This window comes from Megalops cyprinoides, chromosome 22, assembly GCF_013368585.1.
Source record: "Megalops cyprinoides isolate fMegCyp1 chromosome 22, fMegCyp1.pri, whole genome shotgun sequence".
NCBI classification, from domain to species: Eukaryota; Metazoa; Chordata; class Actinopteri; order Elopiformes; family Megalopidae; genus Megalops; species Megalops cyprinoides.
Window position 1 is genome coordinate 19421324 of NC_050604.1, and position 19271 is coordinate 19440594.

Here is a 19271-nt window from a genome sequence, read left to right on the forward strand (position 1 = left end):
AGAGAAACAGTTTAAGCTCCCACCAAAAACATACCGGAGGGTGGACCACATAATGTTGCATGGTTATTCTGTATCATAACCAATTTTATTACTATCATAAAAGTAAAGCTTTTTCCCTTATATCCTTGGAACTGCAATGACAGTGATACATGTGTTGAGTGACTTGAGTCCATGTGAACCTAAGTGTGAATAGACAGTGAATTCAATTAGGTCTGCATCTTCCAGCACGGCTAACAGAGAGGTCAGACGGAAACCGCAGCCAGCTGACACAGAAAGAGTGGTGGAGTTTCAGAGGCTACAGCTGAGAGCTGGCAGGGTGCCCCATGATGCTCCACCCCTGCTCCCTCCCTTATGGGAGCAAGGGGGCATTCGGTGCTTGATCAGTACAGGAGTCCAACCCTCCAGCTTTCAGGTGTCCAACCAGTGTGTCTGGCAACAGGAGTGATTCCTGGTTTTGCACAACCTTCCCTGTGGAGGGAGCGTACAAACCGTAACAACGTCACTGATATCATTGTGCTAGAACTGCCAAATACAAAAATTGTTCACATTCATGTATGATTTGCACACTAAACTTACACAGTAACATCACAGGGCTGTTTCTCAGTCAAAGGCCAACATGGATTCCCATTCACAGGTTCCCTCAATAGAGGCATGTGCCTCCTGCTGACATGGCCAGGTCAGGGCAGTTTGCTAGCCACGTCTCTTAGGTAATTGTTCTGGTGTATGGGGATTGAATAAACCAAGGCAAAAAAGATCTGTCACCTATTTTGCAGCAAGCAAAGTCTGGGTGGTCAAAAGGTGCTTTGGTAAGTACAAACCATGATGACTGAGTAACCAAGAAAGTTAGATATATGTTCTAGAAACAGCATACAGATATTCGTCACTAAGTCCACTTGCAAAACCTGTATCAATGGAAAGAAGGCTGCCATGCACAAATACATCATACATTTTACATTCACTAGGATGATGAAGTGTGTCTCAATGAGCAGAGACATTCTTATGAAAAAATAAACTGATACTGTATCTTAAATTTTGATGATATAGAGAATCAAACATCTTCCAACATATTTACTGCCCCTCGCATATCAAAGTGTCAGGACCAGGATCCAGACTGAAACATCAGCAGTCTTTTTGTTTGGTTTTTCTTGATCAACATCCTGCTATTGTCAGACTTTCAAAGCTTATCTTAATGGTAAACCACTGGACAATTGCAAATATTACACAGCAGCCTATCAAAGCGGGCATGGATCTCTTTTTAATAATCAAAAATGATAAGAATGATAAGGATGCTTGGTATTCAGAGTCCTAGAACACCAGTGCTGTCGTCAACATGAGGCATGTGTTTTTCATTGTTGAATCTGAGATTACTACCCCCGCCCATGCTGTGAGTTGTAAAGAACAAACCAGGAAGGACTAAACTGTGTTTGATTGAAAGGAAATAGAAATTGCACCGCTGGAGGACAACATAACCCAGTCCTGGAAGAGGTTTTTCCAGTAACATAATCAAGCAAAATGGCTCCCATTAGCAGCATCTTTGTGATGAGCAATTAGCGTAGGCACTCGAAGTTCAGATTTTTCCCAAGCAATGTGGGGTTAATGTCCAGAGTGCTCTTTGTGTGCAGACCTCACTAAACGTCTGCTGGAAGCGGCAGAGACCAGTGCAGCATAATGCCATCCCCCCCAAGTGCCAGTAAATGCTTACTGTTTTTCTGCTGACCTCTTGGTGCGGATGGAGTGGTTACCAAAAAGCCCCACACATCACTTTATAGCCACTTTATAGCACCCAACAGCACTCACCCGCAAGGACCATGCCTTTCCCATTGTTTGTGTTGACGTGTGTGTGTGTGTGTGTGTGTGTGTGTGTGTGTGTGTGTGTGTGCGCTGTATGCACTCTGATTAGCGACAAAAAGGCTTGTGATCGAATGTGATTATTACATTATATCTTGCTTTTTACCATCTTCACAAATGCATTGATGCATACCCATTAATGTAATCAGTACTGGAACAGTATTATGTAATTGTTCTGGAAGTGTTACATTTTCAAAAATAATAAAAAATTTGTGCATACCGAACAGCTGAAAGAGTCTACATTGAGAATAACATATAACAGTGCAATATGTTTGAGGCAGAGATGACAAACAATTCTGTGGTTTAGGTTCTGTAGTAAATTCTGTAGTAAATCTTTGCAGAAACCTGGCTAACGTTAACTTATGTTATTTCCATGTAGAAGGCTAGATGTTCTCCACAGTATGAATGAACATGGCCCGGACACGGTCGCTTGAAATATTTAAGTCAACACACGTGATGCAGCGAATTTAGCCGACCCTGAGTCACGTGGTCCGAGGTGCACAATTTACTAAGGATGCTGCACCTATGACACATTACTACGTATTGTGTCATAGGAGAAACGCATGTAGCTATTTACTACAATATTACCAGGCGATGATGAAGAACTCAAAGTATTACCATGTGTTGACAAATTGTTTTTTATATGTATGCATTTCAATCTGTCTTACTGTCTTGCCATATGTGCACTGTATTCGCTTGGTGGGGAGAGCGTTTATGTGTTTCTGTTGGTTAAAAAAAACAAACTAATAAATAAGCAATAATACACAGAAGTGATAACAAGGCTTATTCTTCTAGTGACGCTTACACTGCGCCATTAATTTATTTTAGTACAAGATTAAACCCGTTATAAAGGTTTTAAATATTATGAGGCAAAAAAAATTAAATTAAATGTTACTATCAATTTTCTGCACATAATACAGTTACTTATTCGTTAAGACTCCAGTATCACTCCTCAGCATTACTCCAGCCGACACTATTGACAAAATAAGGACCATAAATAATCAAAGGGAATAGTCATTCTGCCCTCCTGTGTAACGGAGAAAAGATCTTATTGCACTCTAAATATCTGTCCTCAGCTGGGATCTTGGATGGATCGCTCGCGATATCAAAACAATCCTCAAGACGAAAAAAAAAAAATGTCAGAGACGTTACTCCACTCTAAACTGTCACTTTGATGGAAGGTGCACTGTCGCACCTTACTGCCCATGTAGAGCAAAGTTCGATTGAAATTAGTAACTGCAAAAACGCAAAACTAACTCACCTTATCTACTGGGGGAAGCTGTTAAGATTCGCAGTCCAACAAGTGTAACGGTGCAAGAAAAAAGAGATGTTCTTAGTAAATCTCAAGGTATCCCTAGTCCAAGGGTGTTGTCAGTAAAATGTTCCTCTTTAGCGGCTCTAATCTCGACTAAGCTCAGCCAGTCTCGCCCTCCCCTCCCTCTTTGACGGACTCATTGGTCGCTCTCTCTCTCTCTCTCTCTCTCTCTGCCTCTCTCTCTTTCCATCTCCCTCTCCAACTCCCTCTCTCTCACTCCCTCACTCTTTATTAGATTCATTGTATCAGAACAAAATAAAATAGGCATTCTTGCAATACAAAACATCCTTGTTGCAACAGCAAACATCATAAATATGTAATTCCAAAACAAAGGAGACGACTACAGAAATAAACTAATACATGACAAACATTATTCGCGAAGCAACACCGAGAGGGTAGGCAAATAGAGGGACAGGCAACTGTCGCCACCTGCTGATACGCTCAGGTAACGTGACGTATATTTTGTCATGGGTACCAAACCAACTTTCTCCGTTGTGATTTCAACCACCAGTTTACGACTGGGGAAAAAGATGACCCAGTGGGTCTTGTTCCATTATCCTCTCATAATTGTAATTTTTTTTAAAAAAATAATAATAATAATAATAATAATAAACAGTCTCTGTAATCTTAATATGGAAAAAGAAAACTTAAATGCAATTATATTTGATAAGCCAAGGAAGATTTGGCCTTTGTTAACTCATTGACTGTGACCTGACCAAAATGGCCAGAATGAAACGTTTTCTTTTTTCATCACGCTACTAAATCACCTTCTGGGGGCTTAGTACCAGTGTCTATGTCCCATTGCTTATATGTATCCTACATGACTGATGCAAGCAACATCATGACAGAATTCTCACACATTAATGAGCATCTACCAGGGGCCACGTTGTCATACAATCACCTCACCTGAAAAGTGCACACTGTCTGCACAAAAGCTCTGGAGGTGGTCTGGTGGGAAACAGCCTTTATTGAGTCTAATTGGATTGGGGTTTCAAGCTTTCAACAGATTGTTTACAACTCAGAAAACATTTTTGCTGAGATGTATGATTTAAAACAGATTTAAAAAGAAAAATCTGTGCCTCAAAATAGGTGAGTGTGTTGGCAAACATGCCACAACGCCAAACCTGATACCAGTTAAATAATGACAAGTGTCCCTATTCTCTGACTGTGGGGAACAAAGCATTAACTACTCATACCTAGAGTTAACCCAGCTCTTTTGATTTTTAAAAATGTTTTCCATACCACGCATGATATGTTTGCTTAGGGCTACTGCATTTCACAGACATCAAAACAGGCAGGACGTTTATCTGAGGCTGGAAAACATATAGTAGTTTCAACCCCGGATATTCATTCATTTCATGCACTTATTCTTGCAATGATATCCACTGAAAATGCTTTAGTAGCCAAATTTGGTCTTGAAGCCAGGGTTGCATAATGCAGCCTGATTTATCCACGTGGAATAAGACAGGATTAAGGTTATCATCAAGGTATAAGTATAATACCTTCAAGTCAATCAACCAATCAATTCACCAATCAATCAATACACCTTTACCACGGTCTTATGTGTATATATTGCAAGTAAACGGATGATCCAAATGTGTGCTACAGGGCCCCTTGTGGATGGTATGAATTCTGAGAGCTGAGCGCCAATTCTTACTTCGCATTGTTTCTGTGCGTGAAGCATGTGCCTCTTGAGACGCCGTACAGGCCAACGTCTTTCACTTCCGATGTCGAGGAAGAAAGGTCAAACGCTAAGAGGCTAACACGCTGCTTGAAGAAAATCCGACTGACAGACGGGGCACAGTTCTGTTTAGTGAAAATCCACGCATACAGCTGCTTCAGCAATGTTAAAGATAGACGGGCTGGGGCCCAAAATGGACCCAGAGGAAATGAAGAGGAAGATGCGAGAAGACGTGATGTCATCATTGCGGAACTTTCTTATTTATGTTGCCCTTCTCAGAGTCAGTAGGTATCCTGGCTGGTTGGTAGATGGCAGCGTTAACAGTAAAGCTTATCCTGACTGTCACTGCATCTGTTTCTCGCGTTCGCAGCCTTTGTATCACTATTTAATAATGAAGACGATGGAGATGATGTAAACTGATTTTTTTAATGAACTCATTCACGGCCTTTGTCATTGACCCACCAGTTAGCTGTTGTTCACGTGTCTCCTGTACTGTAGTTGTCTAACTATTGCTTTAACGTAGCAAGGTAACTGGATCGATAGCAGCTATTTAGCAACTAACTAAAAGGCTCGTTTCTGAATAGTGTTTCGTCTTTTTGGTCCATCGCGTAACGTAGGGATCAGAGCTGTTTATATACCTGGCTAGTTATCTGGACGTGTAGTGACTCGATCTTGACATAAACCGGCCAGTTGTGATTCCCAGCGAGATGAAATGTATAGTCTGTTAACCGTAAGAACCAGAACTACTAATAAAAAAATACACCAGTGTTATGTATTGGTCAGCGGTACGATGTGATAAGGAGCATGGCTGTTAGCACAAAGCATGACGGTTCGATTCCCACACTGGGCACTGTTGTGTACCCCTAGACACGATTTTTAAAATCTGGTTGCCTCAGTAAATGTTCAGCTGTATACGTGGATGAAATGCAATTTTTATAAATTGCTGTGGGAAAGAGTGCTTGTTAAAAATGCACTGTACTTTTACAATGGAGAAAAGTTGCTGTAGCCTGGCCAGTGCCATGAGAGGAAACTTAAACGCTATGTTTTTATATTGTTAAGCCTCATTTCTCTGTTCATATCAAATGTAGTCCAACTAGGGCCACACGCAGGACACAAAATACATAGTGGACCAACAACTGCAAGACATCATTTGAACAGAGTCCTAGCTACCAAGCTGTGTGTCTGTTGTGTACTAATATATGAAGACAGACAGGGCAGGTATTTTTGAAAGGTGAGACGCTCACCTATATATCTGTGTAGATTTTATAGGTAACAGTATTTTCAGGTAACAGTAGACCAAAAAGACATAACCTGGTGCCTTTTTTTGGATATAGATGCCAAGTTTACAGGCTGTAAAATGGGATCCTTACCAAAACTGACTGAATTAAACAGCTTTTGACAACTAGTATTTGCAAGCACAGTGTTATTATTAAAATAATATTATCAAAAGCTGTTATTAAAATAAAATAATGGTCTGGACCCCTGCATAGTTAATTCAGGTTTAGGCTATTTAATCCATCTAGCGGAAAACCTGTGTGTTTTGAATTAAACAGATAGTATGCTCCAGTGTTAAATAGGAGAATGATTGACATGTTTAGCATAGTTCAGTAATAAGTAAAGATCCAGATAAATATTAACAGAGACCACGAAATGCAGACTTAAATGCCAAGATAAACCATACAGGACCAGTGCATGACTATAAGATGGATAACATCTGAGTTATTCATGAACATTCATGTAAGAAAGTTCTTTTTTAAAAAGAAGCAAGTCCTGGTAATGTCTTCAGAGCTAGATGGTGGTGTTTGAGAGGGGGGGGGTTGCTGAGGGAGAAGAAGTAAGGAAGGTACTTTGATGGAGTTTGATGAGCAGCCTCTGTTTGTATATGTGTGTATACACACATACATAGACATTATTTTTAAACTATAACATCCAACTACTTGAAGTTCACTGAAGCCCTTCAGGTAGAGATGGCTGAAGTGCTGAACAGCAAAATAATGGTTCTGATTGTGTGAACCCAACTGTTTCAAGTCCAGTTTTAATCACATGATGTCTTACCCACATACTGTCCTTTTTGGACTTTTTGGGGAAAAAAATAGATATAGATTCAGTAAATGGCAACTTGTTTTCATGAATGAATACTTGCCTATCAGTAACAGCCATGGACATACTAACATATGTTATTGATATTGATATTGACATATGTGCCCATCCTGCTATGAAATTCTAGTGGCCTGTACCCTTTTTTTGACAGATTTAGTACCATAATACTGCTAATTTACACCGATCAGGAGAGCATGTCTTGTGTATAATCAGTTACTCACTTGCACCTTAACATTGAATGAAATGTATTAGCCCTGGACTTGACCACCTCTGTAGAAACTGCTATCCAAGATTGGTAATAGATGTATATTGGTTTCACTGTAATTAAAAGCACCACTAATTCCGTTGTCTGTCTGCATGGATTAGATTAATTCGGGTGACCCTAACAGCTTCCACTTATCCTTGCAGCACCCTACGTCCTAAAGAAGTTGGACAGCATATGACCTGGGCACCACCCCTGCCCTCCAATTCCCGGAGACATTGAGGATCAGAGACTGGAGATTTCAGAAAAATCACTGTTTCAGAAGACACGCCAGGAAAGGAGCTGAAGAGAAGAGCCAATGCCAGTGTTGTGTGTGATGTGATTAATCAGTTTTGCCTTTGTTGTATTCAATTAAACAAGCTAATGAATGTATTTTGGGGTTTGTGTTATTCCTTGTTACAAATCCTGACTCTACAAGTCCGGTGTCAGCTACCATGGCAAGTGAAATTGGGAACATAAATCAACAGAGTGTCACAGAATGCGTATCACAGATTAAAGAAGCAAATGATGATGAATCTCTGAGATTGAAATGAAAATATTATTTTTCTAAAGCAGTGTAAAAACGTTCAAGTTGTTACTCGCCCTCAGTTTTGTCACCTGGGCAACAGGACAACATTACCAAGATGACATTTATTTCACATTACATTACACAGCTATTTTCTACTACAGATGTAAAGTGATTTGCAGTTGGCTACAATGAACAGATATTGCCATTATCTGAATATAAGGAGAAACTAATGGTGATATTGCGGCCCTGGAGTATTTGTGATAACGTAATACGGCAGAAAAATTAATAAGGAGAAAAAGGAAGAAGGCAAATCATCCAAGCCTGGCTGTTTATTGTATAGCTGTCTTTAAAAAATTCTGAAACCAGGTTAGATGGTACAAACGTAAACGTGTAATCAGTCAGGTCATTGTGGTTATGTCCATCGGAAACCTCAAAGGGGCTTAACTCTTTGTGCTATAGGCAAGGGGTCTCCTGCCCGTCTGTAACTTGCCATCCAAAAATATGTCCCGCAGTATCTCTTACTCATCTTCATAAAGTTAAAGTAATTTGTCAGCAAATGTACAATTTAAAAAGCTTCAACAAAACCATACCTGACATCTGCACGACCCTGTAATACACTGAGTATTAACAATTAAATGTAGATGGATGGATCCAGTGAAATCACCTGCTATTCAGATTTCTTGGACAGCTGTTTCAGTGAAATGACGCTGCCCGTGTCGGTAACAAAAATAGGCGGAAAGGGAAAATAAATCAATCCAAAATACGATTTCATCCTTCTTTCGTATCCTCGGAGGGAGTCACGGTATCTGTGCGACTGACAGGGCGTGTAGTGCTATCTTATTCCTTTCCTTTCATCCTGTCTTCTCAATTATTTGTGGCGCTTGCAGTTGCTAGGGGCTCGATCAGGAGAGATACGCGGGATTGACGTAATTGTTATCAGCCTCACGCAAAAAAAGGTACAGGATACCAACGGTGTGCAGCCGCGCTGTATTCGTCTCGGTTTATTCGTTTAAATATTTATTCTATTGCTTATAAAGCAATGGAAGATTAAACCAAAGCCGCAGCCTAGAGTAGTGCTTCTGTTGTAACGATGGATTTCAACGACTGCGGGAACACCGCTAAACACATCTGTCGAGACACCTCCAATGAAATAGGAACCGACCAGCGATGTATTCAGTTTTAGGCTGGACAACTGATCAGAAAGCTAACTTTACAAAGCAGAACACAAAACGAGGATCACCGCTTTCTCCCGAGACAAAAGTAGCCTACTCGTACAGTTGAACTTCTTGAATCCCCCCACCCCTTCATAACTCCCCAAAGCACGCCCCAGTTTCCACGCCTTGTCGTAAAGGATAGCGCTACCGAAACGGCGTCTGATGCCTTTCCCCCCTGACGCGTTTCTGTCTGGTTATGGTGTTGTTTTGATTCCGAGGAAAGGAAGGAAATTGGGCGACGATGCGCTACATGTCCCCGTCGAGCTGAAACAGCAAAGGTAAGATACGCGTTGATGGTTGTATTTTTGGGTCTTCTTATTCAGCGCTTGTGGTATTGAAGTAAACTCAGTCGCTCAAGTAAGAACGTCAGAACGTAAGAAGGCTCTGAGGCGCACAGATAGCGGTCTATTCTTGTTTAAGTCCAAAGACGACGTTCTTGAAGGGGTTTTTGAACAAAAGTTATTTTCATTTGACCTCTTTCATTGTTTAATCCGCCCAATTGTTCATCGACGTTATAACGCCCTGCCTGATTGCTGAAATATCTGCCGATGTTGGGTTAAATTCTTGCTGTCCATCTGCCAGTGACTAAAATGGGCATATGTGTGGCAATACTTATTTTAATGTTAACATGTTGCTGTGTAATGCAGTCGTCACGGTGTCTTATATTTAAAACGCGACCACTGTGCATACAGCAACGTTTGCATTGTAATTGAACAATGGCTTTACTTAAGCCAGAAAAACACATTTTCTTTTTGCCGGTGTATTAGTTTTGTGGAAATGTTTTTAAGGAATAATCAAATGTAGGCTACTTTTGACATAGACGACATGATGGCCCATGTTTTCCTTTTGTTAGAAGGGAATAGCAAAGATTAAAACCTTCAGCCACTGAATTCGAACATAAAAATGACGATGGTTGCCCCCATGGAAGTCCCGTAACGTTAGAGCCACCACGTTATGGCGCTCCAGGTATGCGTGTTTAATCATTGACATTTGTGGCAGGGCACACGTTTCAGAGCTCCGGGTGCAGTCTTCAGATTTGCTGAAAAACGTAGTACATTCCCTTGGTCTGTCAGAACCTAACTGATGACAAAACTGACCAGCAAGATCACCACCCGAGGCTGATAGACTAAATATGCTGGAGAAGGGCTAAAATATGACTTTGATTTGAGCCTATGGTTATACACAGCATTATACAAGGGGAGCCAGAAGATATACTTGGCACAAAATATCCTCTTCACATGGGAGAATGGTCTCCTTGGTCTTTGTTATTTTCATTAGGTGTTTGGTAAATTGACCCGGAGTCAGAAGGTGCAGTCATCACAGCTGGAGTTTCCACTAGTGCAGGCAGTGGAGGTCCCTGGTTGTTAAGCCCGCAGAGACACACAACAACAATTATGGCAGCTCATGGTGCATATTCCGTGCTGGGAAACCAAGCAAGCTGTCACAAATCGCTTTGATCATGGTCAGAAACCGAGGTAATTAAGCACACAGTGCAGAGAAAGGACTCAGTAATATAGTCACAAGCATGGTGAAGTCTGTGGTTATAAGACACGGTGGTCACAAATCATTACATTACATTACTGTCATTTAGTGGATGCTCTTATCCAGAGCGACTTACATAGTTTGCAGTTTTTATATCGTTATCCTGCATATCAATAAGAGCTGGATATTTACTGAGGCAATAGGCGGTTAGGTACATTGCCCAAGGGTACAACAGCGGTTCCCAAGTGGGGAATTGACTTGGCAATTTCTGTTACAAGCCCTGCTCCTTACCACTATGCTATGTTCTCTCTCTGTCTGTTTTCTGTATACTTCAACGTCTTGTCTTTGTTCCCCAAATGCGGGCATCCTTCATGCTGCTCTCCGACATGGCCGGCATTGGTGTCCAGGCCGGGACAGGAGTGATGGAGGTGGGCAGCCTGCCGGTAGAGGTGTGGCGGGTGATCCTGGCCTACCTGCCCCTGCCGGACCTGGGCCGCTGCAGCCTGGTGTGTCGAGCCTGGCACGAGCTCATCCTCAGCCTAGACAAGACCCGCTGGCGCCAGCTCTGCCTGGGCTGCCCCGAGTGCCGGCACCCCAACTGGCCCAACCGGCCGCACCTGGAGCCGCCGTCCTGGAGGGAGGCCCTGCGGCAGAACGCCCTGGCCAGCCGCACCTGGACCCGCAACGGGCCCGAGCCCGACTCCTCCAGCTGCCTCTACCTGTTCCGCCGCAAGAAGGACCGCCACGTGTGGCACGTCGGGGCCGGGTGCGAGCACAAGACGCTCCGGGGGGCGCTGACGGTGGCGGGGGCCTACGACAGGGTGGTGCTGCACCCGGGCGTGTACGAGGAGCAGGCCGAGGTGGCGCTGAAGGTGCCTGTGGAGATCGTGGGGAAAGGGAGGCTGGGGGAGGTGACGCTGCTGGTCAGCATCGATCAGCAGTGCGCCACCACCAGGCTCTGCAACCTGGTCTTCATGCCTGCCTGGTTCTCTCCTGTGGTCTACAAGGTTGGTGTGTGGACTCCCTCTGCCAGCCTTGCTGTTCCTTGTGTGTGTGTGTGCGTGTGTGTGTGTGTGTGTGTGTGTGTATTGATATAAAATGAATCATGAGTGTGTACGTGGGTGAGGATGTTTCTGTATTCATGTCACTCTTGTGTAACGGCGTGGCTCAGTGCAAGGCAGTCCTTGTTCTGCTTCCAGAGATACTGTGGGAGTGTTCAGAGACGTTTGTTAGATGTCTGCCAGAGCCCTAGTCAGGCCTGTTGCCACATTTCTCTGCTTTCTTTTTTTACCCCCCAGACATCATCGGGGCACGTGCAGCTGGACAACTGCAACCTGGAAGGGGGCCAGCTGCAAGTGCGGGGTCCCGGGACGTGCCAGGCCCGCTTCTGCTCCTTTGGACCGGCCAGCGGAGCCCACTTCCAGGGCGTGGCCCTCAGCCTGCTGGATAGTTGTGACTTTTCGGGAAGCGACGGGGCCTCTGTCACCGTGGAGGGCCCGCCCACCTCCGAACGTAACTGGGCTTGCAAACACCTCGCCGCCCTGGCCCGGGCCTCCAGCGCAGCAGCCGCTGCTGCCGCCGCTGCTCAGCTGGACGGAGGGGACCGATACCGCAGCGCCCCGCCCGCCGGCGTGGGGGTCCCTCTGGAGGAGCTGTGGAGGAAGGAAGGGGAGCTGACCCTGGGTCAGTGCAGGGGCGGAGGAAGAGGCTTCAAGGAGGCCACCGTGCTGGGGGACAGCTGTAGCGAGAGCGAGCTAAGCGAGGAAGAGGAGGAGGCGGAGGAGGAAGGAGACGAAGGGGAAGAGGCTCTCCCTCCGGCATTGTACAAACTCTCCCACAGTCACCATGGCCTCTCTCACCTCCTGGAGCAGGCCCCTAACTCCTCATACCCCTCCTCCTCCACCTCCTCCACCACCCCTGCTGCCCCCCCTGACCTGCGGACCCTCCAGGAGGAGCTGCAGCGGGACAGGGAGGCCCAGATCCTGGCCGGGTCGGTCCAGGGCTGCCTGCTGCGCTCCTGCCTGTTTCGGGACGGGAAGGGCGGGGTGCTGGTGTGTAACTACGGCCAGGCCCGGCTGGAGAGCAACGTGTTTAGGGGCCTCACCTATGCAGTACGCTGTGTCCAAAATGGCAAGGTACCCACCCCTGTCTGAGTCTGTCTGTAATGGCAGTGAATACTGTGTCAGTCTGTATAGCACATCTTCAACGATGAGTGAAATCTGTGTCACTACGGCTGCTTTGTAGGAAACAAATCAATAGCAGTAACACACCAGGGATAACAATCTTAGGCAGCGTAATATGTTGCTCTGAAGACTGTGCAGTGCTGGACTGTCATTGACGAAGAACTTGTCGTTCCTGTCTGGTCTATTCCCAAAGCAGCTTGCTTCATCTGCTTTATGCTGAACAGATGTGGGAATAAAACTCTGGCTATGTGTAGACACAGAGCACAACAAAATCTGTCCGCCCAGTGACAGAGAAGCAGAAGTACATTTGTGACATTTCAAATACGAAAATATAAAGTCTAATTAATAATCACTTAGTTTTTTATGGGATTATATTGAGGCATTATCAATAAACTGATCATATGATGTACTGTAGTTTAGAGCAGAGGAGAACTCTGAAATATGAATGTGGGCAGTTAATCTCCCGGCTCAGTAGAGAGATTTTTGTCAGACTGAAATTGGTTGAGAGAGCTTGCTCTTTGTCAGCAGCAGGCAAGAGCCACTCTGCACTTCAGAGATAAGGCAGGCTGCTGTGCAGGTGATAGCACTTTAGTGTGTCTTTGTGGACCTTTCACGGTATGTGTGTACTCTTATTGAACTGGCGATGCAGATGTATCTGACTAATGTGGCTATACATGCAACGCTCTGCGTGGCTCATTCATATAGTATACACTCTGCCTCTGATTGGCTCACTGAGTCTCATCCTTCCTGTATGTCTTAGATCATCATGCTGCGGAATGAGGTTTGCGGTTGCCGGGCGTCGGGTGTCTTCCTGCGGCTCTCCGCAGCTGGGCTCATAGCTGAAAACAACATCCACTCCAATGCAGAGGCCGGGCTGGACATCCGCAAGGGCGCCAACCCCATCATCCTGGTAATGTGTCCTGGTGCATATTCCTCACTCCTCATTCTATATACGCTAAAGCTATGCCACACTCCTATGCTACTTCCGTGAAGAAACGGATGGTATATCACCATGTGAATGTTCTGTGATGAATAGATGCTTGGGTCCACATCAGTCAGTCTGACAGCCATGTGGAGACTTGGATGGCCCTACAGGGTTTGCTTCTCGAGGTTTAGAAGGGGAACTGAGGAGTAGAGAACCTTGTATAAACAGATGTTTTGCATAATTAATCACAGAGGCAAGAATGGAATGTGTTTTTTTGTATTAGTTTTCATAGTTTGAAGCAGGAACTTGGTATTAAAAGAAAGCTTCGCCGTGTAAGTGGGGTTCGGCAATAACTCTGTGCCTTCCGGTGAATTTTAAAATAAGTTCTTCGGAAAAAAAGCAGGAATGTTTCCCGCTACAGCTGATGAAACTGTCACCTACTTCTGGCTTCTGTCTCCTCCTGGCCTGCTCGCTCTCCTTCTGCAGTGTAACAGAATACACAGCGGTCTGCGTTCTGGGATTGTTGTCCTGGGAAACGGGAAAGGTTCCATCCGAAGCAACCAGATCTACGGCAACAAGGAGGCAGGCATCTACATCCTGTACAATGGGAACCCAGTGGTGAGGTGTGTGGGGGGCTGGGGGAGGGGTGTGGGGGGGTTAGTCAGCCTTCGAGCGCTTAGTTTTTAGAAACATTTCTCCTCAGATTACAAGAGCATGTTGTGTAATAGTTTGCTTTGCTCTTACATTACATCCAAGCTTTGTAAGTACAGCCATATTCCTGTTTTCTGCCAGCTCATGCTCATTTAGTCCACAGTGGCATTAAAGGAATGTCTTTTTTATGACTATTTTTTTATTTGTACTGTTTGTGATTATTTTTTTATTTGTACTGTCCAGTGGGAATCACATCTTCGAGGGCCAGGCCGCAGGCATTGCAGTGAATGAGAATGGCCGGGGCCTGATTGTGGGTACGCATCATTTCCTGAACCTGCCAAGATACAGCTCACTGTTCAGGCCTAAAATAAAGCATCAAAGCATGTCTGCTCTCATGGGTTGATATTGTGATTTGCTTTCAAGAGCACTACTAATATTTAGAGGGCATCAAAAGCCATTTTCTGAAAGATGGCCACTTACACTTACTTAACAAATACGCTTAACTAATGCTTGTAATAATTTTTTGTGCAGTGGTTTTTCAAGATGAACCCTGAGAAAAATGTTAGGCTTGACACACTAAGCATTTAGATTCAGTGATCCTGATAAGGCTGATTTAATGCCTGATACAGTATGGCCAACCTAACCTTTTCCCTGGGGTTTATTTCCTCACTCTACATTTTTTAAGGCTACTGGTTGGCTAACACCACATACCCATAATGCCACCCTCTCTCCCCGACAGAGAATGTGATCTGGGAGAACCAGTGGGGGGGTGCTGACATCAGGAGGGGGGGCGACCCGGTGCTGAGGAACAACTTCATCTGCCACGGCTACTCTGATGGAGTTGTGGTGGGGGAGAGAGGCCGGGGACTCATTGAGGGGAACCATATCTACTGTGAGTGCATCTCATCTACCTGTATTTCTCTGGGAGTTTATGGAGGACTACACCACTGATTATGAGTTTCCTGAAGCAATGTGTCCAGTGAGGGCACTGGTCCTTAGTCTGCCTTTTAGGGCAAGACCTCTCAGCTTTGGCTCAGAGGGGGCCCTAATCCAGCAGGCTTTCCAGCTCTCTTTAATCTACCAATGCTCTCTAAACTAGGGGAAGAAGCTGTGTTGTTTCAGTCAAGGTCATAAATGGGGGAATCAGGCAGCTGAGTGCCTGGCTGAAGTGCAAGCTTGCTGGCCCACCAGCCCCAAAGTAGCATGGACCTGCTGCTAGGCATTATGAGCTGGTATCTGTAGTTGTGTAGTCTTTATGTCTGTGCGCTCCAGTAGAGAAGCAGGGTCAGGATAGAAGGACACATCTTGTGTTATGCCACTGAATGTTTACATTCCCAACTACACTTCAGTACCATGGAAACGTCACGGCAAAGCTGAGAAACATTAAACCGATTCACGCTGAGTTCGTCCTCAGTTCGGCTTCTTTGTCCCTGCAGGTAACAAGGGCTGCGGCATATGGGTGATGTCCTCCAGCCTCCCTCAGCTCTCAGGGAATCAAATCTCTCACAACAGCATCTACGGCGTGGCCGTCTTCTGCCGCAAGGACGCCGAGGGTGCCGGGGACGGCTACCTGTCTGGCCAAAGAGCCGGGGGAGGAGGGGGAGGAGGAGAAGGAGGAGGAGGAGGAGGAGGGGCAGGCGGAGGGAACGACAACTTTAATGAGGAAGGAGAGCTGCTGGCATGGGAGAGCGACCTGGAGAGTGAGGACGAGCGCCTCTCCTCCCGGCGGCCCATCAGCGTGGCGCTGGTGGAGGGGAACTGCATGAGCCACAATGGGGGTGCGTGGGGGGGCAGCGGGGGGTTCAGGATCACAAGATGTGTGTGCGTTGCAAGTGTCAGTCTGTGGTCTGGAGTGTGAAGTATCATGTTCTGAATGATAATGATGATGATGATAATTTTATGATCTTTGTTATTTGTCATTATTTATTACTATTTTCTAGTACAATAACCAGCACTAACGATTCTAGAGTGATCCCTAATGATCTCTGTAGTGGGTAGACCTACTATGTGGTGTCAGTCAGTTTTGAGCCAATCAGAAGACTGATGTCCACAGCAAAATACTCTAACTGGTTTAAATTACTGTCAATGATAACATGACAGCCCCACCCACATTCATAAAGCCTCACTCTCCCATTGCTTACTACAAGTAGTAATTGATAGTAATAACATTACTGTAATCAATCATTATAATAATAGTATTTCCTGTACCACTGTCAGCATCTCTAATCTCTGTCCCTTTCCTCTTGCAGTGGGCCTGTATGTGAAGAGCAGCGAGGCCCTGAACGTGGTGGGAAACGCCGTTCACAGCAACAGGGGCACCGGCGTGTCTGTGGTACAGAGCGGTCAGCTGACTCGCCTGGTGGCCAACTGCGTCTCCGGCAACGGGCGCGTCGGGGTCACCGTGGAGACGGGCTGCCGAGCCGAGCTGCGGGGCAATGGCGTCTACGACAACGGCAGCCACGGCGTCAGGTTCCGCGGCGACGGTCAGATCGTGGAGAACGACGTGGTGGGGAACCGTGGCTGCGGGCTCCGGGTGATGGAGAACGCCGATGTCAAGGTGAGCTGGGGCAGGGGTTCGGGATGGGTATGGATGTGGGCCAACATGGGGGATGTGACGGTTTTGGGCAGCATTTCTCATCTCTGCTGTCTCCTGTTCTGTCTCTCTGTGTTCCAGGTGCTCAGGAACCGTGTTCAGGCGGTGCAGGGCTGTGGCATTGCTGTGCTGGGACAGGCGAAGGGGCAGGTGCAGGAGAATATGGTGTTCCAGGATCGGCCTGGTAGCACCAGGGCGCTGCTTCATCATGACCCTGCAAACAGCACCTGCCTGCTGGTTAACAACACCCTGTTGGCCTGCTCAAAGAGAAGGCAAGTGTTCTGATCTTCTGTGCGCTGTCTGGAGCTCCGCTTGGGATGGGGTTACTGTAGTACATGACCTACAGATTTAAACTTTTGCACTGGATTATCACATCATCCAGTTCTATCAATGTATCTACATACTGTGATAAACACCCCCCTCCCTCTTCCCCCAAAGAAACAGGACTTGCACATTTGAATGAACGCCTTTTAAGAAAATCTGTAGATCATCAGGTCTCCACTTGGGTACTCCAAGCATATCATTGTCTTAAGAGTACTCTTCAAATGTAAAATGCATTACAAATCACTGTTGGCCAGGCTCTTAAACTTGAAACTGTTATTCTCTGAATGAGCCACACTAAAGTGCTAGATGCAGTACTTGGGTTTTTTTTCATAAATATGGCACCGGGTCTATGAAGTACCATGTTTCTCTTTGCTCTCTGTCACTTTGGTGGCATTTTCATATGAGGAATATGTTGTGTTACAGTAGATTTTTAATGCTCATCAAAACTCACTTGTTTGACTCCCTCTCAGTGCTGGACAGACAGACCCCCACTGGGCCCTGGAAAACCCTCTGCCACGCCCTCAACTGGACTGCCCGCCCAGCACGGTCCTGCCTGGCTCATCTGCTCACATGACCAGCAGAATCACCGGCAGGGTGGAGAGTGGCTGCCATAACCACAGCAGCATCCTCTGCTCCATCCTATGAGTTCCACTGGGCGCATCTGTCGCCATGACAATGTTCTGATGTTCTGGATCCAGAACAGCACCCTGCAATCCCTGTACACGGACACACTCCGGCCCACTATGACCACACAAACACCTTGGAACCGAGTCTATCAATGGCCATCTCTGTGATGATGATCTTCCTGCAGCCGAAATCATGAAACCCACTGACTCTGACTCATGGACTCAGGTGTCCATGTCTTACTTTCACTGTACCCTGCCTCACAACGCACTACTTCGTATTCTGTGAAAATAAGACGACTGTGAACTGATAGGCGTTCTGCCATTTTCGTGCACAATTTTGATGGGACTTATGAAGCTGTCATTGCAGCACACAGGTAAGTGGTTACCTGGCAGCATTACCAAAGGATACATGAATCCTGTTACTAGTCGTGTCTTGAATGTCTGTGGTTCATTCTGCATCCCATTTGGCCAATAGTGTATTAAGCTCACCACTGTACACACACAAGAGCAGAGCTGTGAGGGGAACGCAATCCTTGCGCAGTGTTCAACAGAAAATGCAGAGAGGAAGACAGGCACGTCTCTCACTGACGACAGCCTAGCGAATTACAATTCCCCGGCCGGCGGCTAGAGGGCACTCACGAGCAGTGTGATGAGAAACCCCGACATGCAAACTCACTCTGAAATGAAGCCAGTTCTGTCCCTCATCAGTCTCTATGATAGCTTCCCTGTCTGGCAGCCCTTCATTGGCGCCCTTGCTTATTACTCATGTTTTTCTCTCAGCATGGTTATGAAAGCTCTGTAGGGAGGGGGGAGGGCGGTGGTTCCTCCTCCCCCCCGGGGGGCTGCAGCCTGAGAATAGCCCGAAAACAGACGTGTCAGACTGGGATGCTCGCGCCGGAGCCTCGGAGGACTCCTCTGCTTCAGGAAAACACGCTCCCCGTAAAGAGGCACGCGTGTTTGTGTATGCTCGCCTGTCCTGGGGGGGGCAGGCCTTGCCACAGCAGGCCCCAGGGACACCCCCTGGTGACGTCACTTCAGGGTCGGTGGCCTGAACCCAACATCCAGGTTCCCTGATCCGCCAGGCCTCTGACAAACAGCCAGCAATGTGAGAGTCAATGTCCTGTTTATGGAGATCCTTTAAAACCACACATTCAATCAAACACACCTGTGGCCTTCTTGTTCCATCTTTTTCAAAACATATCTGTTTGAAATGTGCCTATATATTTTTTGAGTACATGTTTTTTATATGCATAAAATAAATCTATATCTACACATTATGAGTTGATCTTCCGAGTTCTAGGTTGTCAGTTATTCTACAATCAAATGTGTCACTTATGAAGAAACTTTTTTTGATGCAGGCTTTTCTGTTTGTCCTCAAAGCTTTACACAGCTATGTAAATGTCATTAGTCACAAGGAAATACTTTATCATGATCCTACGATTAAGCCAATGAGAGTTATGACTTATGTGACATCGACAACATAGCCAGTTTTGTATTTAATCTTCATCTTATTTATTTTACACAATATTTGTTGTAAAATCTTGTAAGCTTGTAAAATC

At 45.6% G+C, this 19271-nt stretch overlaps 3 protein-coding genes across 3 annotated transcripts in view; 2 read left to right on the top strand and 1 right to left on the bottom strand.

Annotated features, from left to right (window-relative positions):
* The window catches only part of LOC118769493 (FERM and PDZ domain-containing protein 1-like), a 28424-nt gene extending 25185 nt beyond the window's left edge, over positions 1–3239 (bottom strand). Inside the window, exon 1 of the mRNA XM_036516619.1 lies at positions 3110–3239. The gene's annotated coding sequence lies outside the window, so the exon portion shown is untranslated. The remainder of the gene's footprint in view (positions 1–3109) is intronic.
* Positions 3240–4900: 1661 nt separating this feature from the next.
* LOC118769886 (mitochondrial import receptor subunit TOM5 homolog) lies at positions 4901–7578 on the top strand. The gene is made up of 2 exons (XM_036517272.1): positions 4901–5128; positions 7353–7578. The coding sequence occupies exons 1-2, from the start codon at positions 5008–5010 to the stop codon at positions 7385–7387; spliced, it is 156 nt and encodes a 51-aa protein (XP_036373165.1). The 5' UTR covers positions 4901–5007; the 3' UTR covers positions 7388–7578.
* A 1595-nt stretch (positions 7579–9173) lies between these two features.
* Positions 9174–18527, top strand: LOC118769494 (F-box only protein 10-like). Its single transcript, XM_036516620.1, has 12 exons — positions 9174–9206; positions 10818–11417; positions 11709–12545; positions 13354–13503; positions 14005–14141; positions 14413–14483; positions 14909–15061; positions 15606–15722; positions 15798–15947; positions 16419–16726; positions 16844–17034; positions 17557–18527. The coding sequence occupies exons 2-12, from the start codon at positions 10833–10835 to the stop codon at positions 17729–17731; spliced, it is 2874 nt and encodes a 957-aa protein (XP_036372513.1). The 5' UTR covers positions 9174–9206; positions 10818–10832; the 3' UTR covers positions 17732–18527.
* The last annotated feature ends 744 nt before the right edge of the window (positions 18528–19271 follow it).

What these genes read in the sequence shown, in the direction of transcription:
- LOC118769494 (XM_036516620.1), top strand. Translation starts at nt 10,833, where the DNA reads ATGGAGGTGGGCAGCCTGCCGGTAGAGGTGTGGCGGGTGATCCTGGCC. An exon ending in TGAGGGGAACCATATCTACT is followed by an intron (nt 15,062 to 15,605) that starts GTGAGTGCATCT and finishes TTGTCCCTGCAG; the next exon opens with GTAACAAGGGCTGCGGCATA. An exon ending in CTGCCGCAAGGACGCCGAGG is followed by an intron (nt 15,723 to 15,797) that starts GTGCCGGGGACG and finishes GAGGAGGAGGAG; the next exon opens with GAGGGGCAGGCGGAGGGAAC.
- LOC118769886 (XM_036517272.1), top strand. Translation starts at nt 5,008, where the DNA reads ATGTTAAAGATAGACGGGCTGGGGCCCAAAATGGACCCAGAGGAAATG. An exon ending in TGTTGCCCTTCTCAGAGTCA is followed by an intron (nt 5,129 to 7,352) that starts GTAGGTATCCTG and finishes TTATCCTTGCAG; the next exon opens with CACCCTACGTCCTAAAGAAG.